Source organism: Rhagoletis pomonella, unplaced genomic scaffold (assembly GCF_013731165.1).
Source record: "Rhagoletis pomonella isolate Grant_MI unplaced genomic scaffold, Rhpom_1.0 Rhpom_scaffold_00007, whole genome shotgun sequence".
Taxonomy (NCBI): domain Eukaryota; kingdom Metazoa; phylum Arthropoda; class Insecta; order Diptera; family Tephritidae; genus Rhagoletis; species Rhagoletis pomonella.
In genome coordinates this window covers 20,956,352-20,966,308 of record NW_023458561.1, presented here as the reverse complement: position 1 = coordinate 20,966,308, position 9,957 = coordinate 20,956,352, and the positions used below count along the sequence as shown (strand labels likewise).

Sequence of the window (9,957 nt, the reverse complement as noted above, 5' to 3'; positions counted from 1 at the left end):
CCATGTCTTATTTATGCCAAATAAACGAGGTTTGTTTTTAGTTCATTGTAAAATAAAACGTTGTTTGTTACTTGGTTACCTTTTTTTTGTAAAATCTGATCGGACAATTTTTTGTCGTGTGGCAACCGTGGTAACGTATACAAAAAAATATTCCGCTGAATTAATAACCCTGCTCTTTCGGTATTTTTTTTCTAATATTTTTATTGGGCTTTGTACCACGATTGTTTATTAGGAAAAATTTAAAAAGCAACAAAGTCTAAGCGGTAGAAGTTATAGCAGCTATTTCGGAGATAACCACATCTCCTCATCAGACTTCCTTTTTCTAGACTTCAGCAGGGATCGAACCTGCGTAATCGATGTGCAAAGTCAGAAGCGTTAACCGCTGAGCTATGTACACCCCGAAAGCTCTTGTTGCTAAGGATATAATAAGGAAAACGATGAAAAAACATTTAAATTTTTGGGTGCAAATGTTAAAGTTTGATAAGCTTCCATATTTTTGAACTAAGTTTGAAATGTAGACTTACGTTCTCGACTTTTATAAAAAATATAAACATTAAATAAACAAAAGAAAAATAGCCAAAACTAGTCAAAATGTCACTTGAGTTAATCAGCTGACCACAAGGGTATACATATATGCCATTACGGTTATAATAATTTCCAGTCATTATTTCAATTGTCTAATAATTTGCACACTTTACGAAATGTCTTTAAGTGTATAATTTCATGGAATGGGTATTCATCTAAACGCTTAAAATGCTTCTTAGGTACGTAAGCCTTGTAATGAAACAAGTTTTCAAAATTAAGGACGTTTACGAGGTTTACGTCGTTACGAGGTATTTAAGCAATTAGATGAATACCACCTTTACACATATTAATTGAATAATTCTTCCACAAATTTATTGCGTACCTAAATAACTGTAATTTATAACGGTTATGAATTTCAGAACTTTAAGAGAATAAATTGAGATTTTCACAGAATTAACCCATACTTACATACATGTAATCCATTGCAATTTTTGCAGCTGTCTTCAAAGCGTTAGAAGCTTTAAATGCCGTTTAGAAATTGTCACCAGCTGTTTCGATTGAAATGTAATTTAATGGCTACTTAGAGCGGCATAATGTGTGATTAATGCCCGTAATTACGTATACGACACGTATTACAAATGTGTGTACATATGCACATATGTATGTACATATATTTCGCATACACATTCCAGTACACATATGTATTTACTTGCATCCTTCAACATTGAAATTGACACACAAAAAGACTTCACAGTTAATTTGATATTTGCCGAACGTAACAATCATTGGCGGTGTGATTTACCACTCCCAGCTATTTAAGTGGCATCGAATGACCAACGCGAAAGGAGTGCTTTAATAAACTCTAGCGTCAAAGGAAATGCAGAATTGCACGGAGTAAAAAGTGGACTATAAACAAGCGACAGAATAAGCAATCAAGAAACCAACTGCAAAGGAGAGTAGAAGTGAGGAACTGAGAGAGAGTGAGTGGAACGCAAACACTTTGTCAACTTCAATTGCAGTTGCTGCCACTTGGCGGTTCTTCGACTGCTGCTTGTAAGTGTGCGGATATATCTATTTTCGTTAAAATTGTAAGCTTCTCGTTAGCCGTTCTCTTTCTGAAAACGCACTGTTGTCAAGTATGCCCACTCCCATTGAGGACAATCCTCTTCTCTCCATAAATGTGAAGTTGTGGAAATTCCTGTCCGTCCTCTTAGTACGCGATTGGCGTCGTTGTGTCGCTTTTGTGGCACCAGTGTGCCTGATGAACGCAATGCAATTCGTCTACTTGTATCAACAATGGGGCGATTTGGCCACTTTCATTCTGAATACCTTCTTTGCGGTGTCCATATTCAATGCCTTGCTGCGAACGTGCCTTGTCATCAGGAATCGAGATAAATTTGAGGCACTTATGCAGGAATTGGTAACACTATACGACAATATACAAGTAAGTATGAATTCAAGCGGAGTTATTGAAATGGGCGTTAATTGATTATAACAATGTTGACTTAAAGAGAAAGAAAGAGAAAACAATAATTTGTAATTTATTTAAAACGCTTGTTTAGGCCACTGGGGATGAGCATGCAAAGAGCGTGCTAGCAGAAGCCACCAGGTCAGCAAGAAATATATCAATCTTCAATTTGGCTGCTTCGTTTTCCGACTTAATAGTGGCTATGGGATATCCACTTTTTCGTGACCAAAGAAGTAAGTTGGATATGGCTTGTAAATCCATAGTGGATATTTTCTGGTAAAACTTTAAGTTGTTGGAATGCAAAGTTATAGAATTTATTGCTCCGCACATGGTCTATGTAAGATTTACCTTAATCGGAGATACATATATCTACGGACTTCCACCTAAGATTGATGCTGGAAAATACTTCATACTCCTTTTACGTAATTTACAGTTAGCAAAGAAGTGGGGATAATGTCTCTATCTTGGTACTGCAACCAGAAGTCTGGCAAACCAAAATCGTATCGTAAGCTGGCAAGGAAAAGGAATAATTTGCTAGAAAAGTCTTAGGGAAGAGACAGTTGGGAAGATCATATCAGGTAAAACATTTTGAAAGAAACCCCTTGGCAACAAGCACACATAGCAGAAAAGTTCACAAATATGGCTCTATATTAACTGACAAACGAAATCCAAAGTGCCCTTGAGTTTGGGGAAAAACGGCCTTCCTCGACTTATGCAACAGGGCAACCAGAATCATTTGCTCTTCTGTGAGATTGATCCAGGCTGGAACTTAGTCCCAGAATCAAAGTGTGTTGAAATATTATAAAGCATTTCAGGTGGAAGCCCACACCATCAGTCTATAGCAGAGCTAAATTTTTGGAGGAATTTCCAGTGATATGATCGTAGTCCTTAGGGTTATGCAGACAACACTTAAGGCTCTCTTCTCATGTGAAACCAAATCATGCTTAGTGCCTGAGAGAGATTCCAAAATCTACTCAACCTCCCAAAATAGAAGCTTATAATACTAACAGAGCTAACAGAAGTCTAGGCTTAGTATTCTTCGTGCCACCTTAGGGTTTACTTTATTTCCAGAGTGAGTGATATGCCATCCTGCGAAGGGCGTCGGAACTAACGATACTGACTTTCTACATAAAGGTTACCATAATGGACTTTGTGACTTGGTTTCTGTCTGCTTTTATTCAACCAAGCTTCCACAATACCAAAGCTATTTTGCGTATACTCGGCTAGAGGCTTTAAAGATTTTTATTTCGTATAGAGCCAGATAGTTGGCGTACAGTACAGAATTATTTGGTACAGTCAATCCAACTTGTTGTTGGGAATTGAACATTAGCTTCTGGAAGAACGTTTATAAAATAAAGGAGCTTTTCTTTCAAGTTCTTCGAAAGCTTCAATGTTTGCGATGATTTTGGCCATGTCAAAATAATGATAACAAATAGCGGTTATTAAAGGAGATACAAAGTAGGATAGCCAGTTGTAATAAGTATTGGATTAGCAAATCTTTTAAAAGCTTTTGCTCATAAAACTGATTACATAAGTAATAAGTAATGCGTGTCAGGTATTAGCTGGTATATGTTAATAAATTTGTCTTCCTTCTAGTTCATCCTTTTGGAGTTGCATTGCCCGGCATAGACGTCACATGCTCTCCACTTTATGAAATCCTCTATGTTGCCCAGCTTCCCTCCCCTTTCACTTTGAGCTCAATGTATATGCCTTATGTAAGTCTTTTCGCATCTTTTGCAATGTTTGGCAAAGCAGCGCTGCAGATTTTGCAAAATAATCTCAGAAATTTATGCGAAAATATGCAACACAAAAGTGAGCCGGAATTGTTCGATACGCTGCGTGCGAATATAGCCTACCACGCCAGAATTGCTAAGTGAGTAAAAGAAGAGCACTGTGCTTTTAGGAGTCGGGCGACTAATATATGTATGTACTTGCTTTGTTTAATTAAAGATATGTCAATGATTTTAATGAATTAGTTACTTATATGGTACTCGTGGAATTTCTACTCTTCAGCTGCGTTATTTGCTCACTACTTTTCTGCATAAATATTGTAAGTAAAACCAAAATTCCGATCCATAACTTCGATAAAGTGGTGAAGCACTTTAGATGTTCTTAAATTGAGCATTTTCTTTCTTTTGTTTTTTAGACTAATTCAGCGGCAGAAAAAATGTCTATTGTTATGTATATTGGCACAATGTTGTATGTGCTCTTTACCTATTACTGGCAAGCTAATGGTATTTTGGAAATGGTAGGTTGTGATTCATTTATTGAGAAATATTTGCAATTGGTTACGGTTTTTAAAATTAGTAGAAAGCTATCATATATTTAGTTATTAGCCTGACAATATCACTTTTCTTCCTTTTTTGTTTTTAGAGCCTCCTTGTCTCAGACGCAGCTTACGAAATGCAATGGTACAATTGTAGCCAGCGATTCAAGCGAACTTTACTCATATTCATAGCACGCACTCAAAGACCACTACAGGTAAGAATTATTAAGAAAACTATATGTACATAACAGGTCATGCGAAAAATAAAAAAATAATAGGGATAATATTTTTCATTTTGGTTTTTAATGTTTATATTTTTTTATAATCTAACATTTAAGTCAAAATTTAAAGCTTTGTAAAAAAATTATAAAAATTCAACAAATTTTCAAAACAACAACAAGGTTTTTACTAAACATTTTTATAGCTTTCTAGTGGCTAAGAATTCGCGTTGATGTTTGATAATTTTTACTGGTTTTATTACTTTCTTCCATACCAAAAGAAATGTTCAACATACTTTGTATGGAAGAAAAAGCCTGATACCGGCAGCACAAAAAAAATATATATATAAAAATTCAACGCGAATCCTTAGCCCCTTGAACCGTACACGCTAGATTTTGATGGGCTATAAACCTGCATATTCGGAATTTTTCTAATTTTTCTACAAAGTTTGAAATTTGGACTTACATGGTTTTTGTTAGATAATAAGCTGTATTTTTATAAAAAAAAAATAAAAATCATATACATTAAAGAAACAAAAGAAAAATAGTAAACACTGTTCAAAACGTCACACAGTGGGACGTCGCAGTACTTAGAGCGGCCAGAAATAGAAGGAATGTAGCTAGAGCAAAAAAAAGTTTTGCACACGTAATTTTTAAGACAATCGGTCCATTCTTTTGCAACCGAGCTACAAAAGAACACTCGTTTAAACGACGAAATACACACAAAAATACGCGACCTGAAGAGTAGTGTTGTTAAGTGAAAAAACTGCTCTATTGTGAACTGTTACTGGGAAATTGGAGAGGAAAATTTTTGTTTTCGTATATACATGATTTATATTTTAAATAAGTATATATATTACGCAAATACCTCGCATAATAACTAATTTCTATTGTTTTTTGTGTCTAAATCCCGTTAAACTCATCAACAAGCAAGCAAGCAACATGTGCTAGCTACCAGCAGGGTTGCTTAAGTAGCTAAAAGGAAATTTTACCCGAGTTGAGGGTTATTTTGTCGCTCGCTCACAAAAAATACAGCTAATATTACACTTTAGACCAAAAATGGTCAAAATCACACGCCCACCTACCATACAAAAATTCGAAAAAAATATAATTCCACAATGCATGAAGATATTTCGACTAAATTGTGTACACATTTTTAAATGACTTAGTACTTGCAATGATGTTCAAAAAACCAACCAAATTGGACTTGTGTACTCCAATTTTCATTTAAAATTATATTTGCATTCAAATGCATTTTTCTCAAGGATTTTGTTTATATTTTCTTCTAATATATGTAATTGAATAAGTTATTTTTCAGACAGAAGGCGAAATATCCACCAAAATAAAATTAAAATGTAAATAAAGCAGAAAAACATTTAATGTTTTCTTTAACATACGGCCTATAGCTCAAAAATAAATTATTAAATTTTCTTTTAAAATAAAGTAAGTTAGAAGAAAACTCGGATGCATTTAAAATGTTTTAACATACCGTTATTTCATTAATTGCATCGAAATCTCATGAAACATAAACAAAATTAAATCTGCATCGCTCAAATCACTAGCCAATTTCTTCTTCTACCTGTGCAAGAAACTCCTTTATGTCTACAGAAGAACGATTCTAAAAAATTCGTCGTTTGCTTATTAATAGTGAATCTGACAATAGTAGCATTTTTCGGATGTTGCCCTTCCCCGGTGCAAAATGTGTTTGATGTAGTGTTTTTTAACGCTTCGTTGTGTGAAATGGCCTGACCAAGCCACCTATAAAAGAACGCTATTTAGACGTGTTCAGGGTTGAGGATAACGAGGAATTTGTGTTTATAAGCAGTTTTAATGTACATAGCATAAATCAAAAATTGGTATATAGATAATTATAAGAGAACAGATAAAAAGTAATTTATTCGTTTTCAAAAAAAATTTCAAAATTTTGTTTTTTTAATTTTTTTGCTAATTACTGTGAAAAATTCATAAATAAAACTTAAAATATAAAACTATTTATGTAGTTAATGGTCCTGCAGCTAGACAGAGATTGCAAGTGTAGGTTTTGGTTTCCACACCGTGGATGTTTTGTCAGTGGAACGCATTGCTCACTTTCTCCATACAAAAAATAATTGTCGAACATACTTTGTAAGGAGAATCTGGCCAAAAATCAAGGCGAAAATTGAATGGGCATTCTTAAAATTTTTCTAAAAAATCTGAATAGAAAGTTGCAAATTAGTGGCAACAGTAGTGGCAACCGTAGTGGCAGTGCATAGGCCATTTACCACAGCATATGAAGTTTTTTTGTAAACCCGATTTTACTCCTTATCCGTTCGCCGGCAATGGTTGTAGAATTCACAGACTTTTTATTTCGTCGTCGGTTATGGTATATTGACGTCGATTCTAAAAGACTTAACGAAGAAAGAAGATATACACCTTTGAAAAACGAAATGGCCTGCGTGGGCCAAATCACACAACAAAGGGTTAAACTCGCAAATATGAACTTTTATCAAAAATTCTTTTTGAGGGTTAGTAGGATATTTGCAATGAATCTGCACAATTGCTTTTTCAGAATTAGCGAGTCAGTTTTTTCTTACTTTTGGCCGCTGTAGTGCCATTGTGCGTCGTATCTCTATTATTTTTCACATGACCAGACACGCATACATAAATACATTTTTTTGTGAATGTTTCATGTCAGACTTTTCATTAAAAAAAAATCCCAAATATCATGGCTTGATTTATTTATTACAGATCCGCGTTGGCCAAATGTCCCCAATGACAATGGAGGTGTTTCAATCGTTGCTAAACACATCATATTCTTATTTTACACTTTTGTATAATCTGTACAACGATTAATGCAATATTTTGGAACATTATAAATTAAATTAACTGTAGTGAAAAATTAGCTGCTTAAAATTGCTGAAATAGAAACTTATCTTAAAAAGAATATGCAGTAATAAAAGCTGAATTCGCATTGTATTATTATTGGTCGCATCATCTACCATTGCACTCGCCGTTAGTATTCCCATTACCACTTCCAATAGGGGTTGTGCGTGTGCTCATAGGCTAAATACAGTGTTTTGCTTAGCTATCCATCCTTCATTGCATGAAAAACTTGTGCGTTTAACCGAAAAAGCACTTAAGGGCCATTCCATTGTGACTGGTGGGACATTTTACTCCAGCATGTGATCAATTGTGAGTTTTAACTATGGCGCCGAAACTTATGCAACAGCGAAAGATATTTTTTAATATAGAACGATAACTAATGTATACAATTACATACTTACATATTTATGGATGTATTTCCCTGTATTTATTTACCATTCTTCTACTCCTCCTATAAACAGAAAAAAATACATACCGTAGTAAGTTCGCTGGGACTAAAGTTCCAAGGCCCAACTTCGTTGAAATTTCAACGGGAACCCGGCTCTTTTTTAATGATTAAGAAAGCATTTTTAATATCGAAAGATACGAGTAAACTCGGAATTTCTGAGTGTTCACCAAAAGAATAAGTAATAAAAATTCATGGCCAGTCAAAAATTGTAGGAGCTTAATGGGTAAGTTCAATTCAAGTCTGAGTCACACTAAGGTCGATGTTAAAACATCGTCGAAACTGGCATCGATGTATCGTCAATTTAGCGATTTTAGGCAATTGTAAACATCGATGGCAAATATCGAATTTCAAACCGATATTATCGATGTTTCAAAAATATCGATGCATCGTTTGCATCCCTAGTCACACTTTTGATTGGGTTAAATTTTTTTTATGGATTCTAAACATGAAATAAGCTAACACGTGTTCGCGGATTTTTTTTTTTCTTGGGAGATATGATCTGGCAAAGTTGGCATTTTTTTGTGATTCTGACTAATCATGTACTACTTCAAATCGTCATATCTCGGGTTCTGCGCATCGTAGAGACTTAACCTTAACGTCGTTTTAAAGCTAAAGAAACGGGCTTAACATTTTTATACCCGAGCGCACTTGTGCACAAGGGTATATTAATTTTGTTCACATAACGGTTGTTTGTAACAGCCAAAACGAATCGAGATAGATATAGACAAATGTATATATAAATGATCAGAATGAAAAAAGAAATCGATTAAGCCATGTCTGTCTGTCCGTCCGTCTGTCCGTCTGTCCGTCCGTCCGTGTACACGATAACTCGAGCAAAAATTGAGATATCTCAACGAAATTTGGTATGTAGGTTTCTGTTAATCCAAGGTAGGTTGGTATTGAAAATGGGCGAAATCGGACAATAACCACGCCCACTTCCCATATAACGGTAATTTCCAGAAATACGAAAACTGCGATATTTTAGTAACTACTGAAGATAATTCACTCAAAATTGATATTTACAATAATTTTTAGACGAAAAATAAGAATATTATAAATTTTTGGAAAATGGGCGTAGCCACGCCCACTTATGGTTACATGTGTATATCTTGGTAACCGCTGCACCAATTTCTTCCAAACTTGGCACAGTTGTTGGCCTTCGCACAACATACCAAATGGCCGAAAATTTTTAAAATCGCTCAATAACCACGCCCACCTCCCATATAACGGTAATTTAGAGAAATACATAATCTTCGATAAATCAGTAAATATTGAAGCTAATTTATTCAAAATTGATGCTTGCAACAATTCTTTACCAAGAAATACGTTTATGGTAAAATTTTGGAAAATGGGCGTGGCACCGCCCACTTATGATCACATATAAGTATATCGGTAACCGTTCTACCAATTTGTACCAAACTCGGTGTGGTTATTGTGCTTGCCACATATAAGCAAAACGTTGAAAATTATTGAAATCGGACTAAAATAACGGCCGCTTCTCACATAACGGTAAATTTCAGAAATGCTTGAAACTTCAATATTTCGAAATTGAAGGACGCTAATTTACTCAAAATTGATACACCCCGGCTTACCATCTAGCGGAAGGTTTCGGAAAGGTGAAAAAACATATATTTAATACTTGCGCGGGGTATTTAATGTTCGGCTCCGCCCGAACTTAGACTTTCTTACTTGTTTTATATAAGGTGGTCATTGGAGTCAATCGAAGACATGAAATAATTTTTTTTTGCAAAATCCGTCCGACTTAAAAAAGAATGGCTCAAAAGCGGAAATGGATTTATGAATTTAAGCACTTCCTTATGCCACTACAGCAAAATTCTAAGAAACCTATTTTCGCAATTTGGCAAACTCCAAATTGATTTTTTATTGTCATTTTCAAATTGTATTTTAAAAATAATAAAAAATCTTATTTATTTATAATGGTATTTCAGTATCTAGGTTTTTCCATATTAATTTATTTTACAATTTGTAATTATATTTGAATTGAAATACATGATGAATTTACTTTACTCTAACCACCTCTAAGCGGACTGGAAACCAAAATTTACAATTTGAAATTTAAAGTTAATATTTCAATTGAAATAACTGACTTACCTCACTCTAACCACCTGCAAGCGGATTCGAACCTGCGATCTGAGAACCAGAAGCGGTA

General features: G+C 34.6%; 1 protein-coding gene across 1 annotated transcript; it reads left to right on the top strand.

Annotated features, from left to right (window-relative positions):
• The first annotated feature begins 1,265 nt into the window (after positions 1-1,265).
• LOC118743649 (odorant receptor 43a-like) lies at positions 1,266-7,373 on the top strand. Its single transcript, XM_036476413.1, has 7 exons — positions 1,266-1,969; positions 2,088-2,226; positions 3,590-3,866; positions 3,944-4,043; positions 4,140-4,241; positions 4,367-4,474; positions 7,205-7,373. The coding sequence occupies exons 1-7, from the start codon at positions 1,664-1,666 to the stop codon at positions 7,307-7,309; spliced, it is 1,137 nt and encodes a 378-aa protein (XP_036332306.1). The 5' UTR covers positions 1,266-1,663; the 3' UTR covers positions 7,310-7,373.
• The last annotated feature ends 2,584 nt before the right edge of the window (positions 7,374-9,957 follow it).

Bases quoted from the DNA above. Each gene is read 5' to 3' on its own strand.
- LOC118743649 (XM_036476413.1), top strand. From the start codon at position 1,664: ATGCCCACTCCCATTGAGGACAATCCTCTTCTCTCCATAAATGTGAAG. The intron at 1,970-2,087 runs GTAAGTATGAAT...ACGCTTGTTTAG, and splicing joins CACTATACGACAATATACAA to GCCACTGGGGATGAGCATGC. The intron at 4,044-4,139 runs GTAAGTAAAACC...TTTGTTTTTTAG, and splicing joins TACTTTTCTGCATAAATATT to ACTAATTCAGCGGCAGAAAA.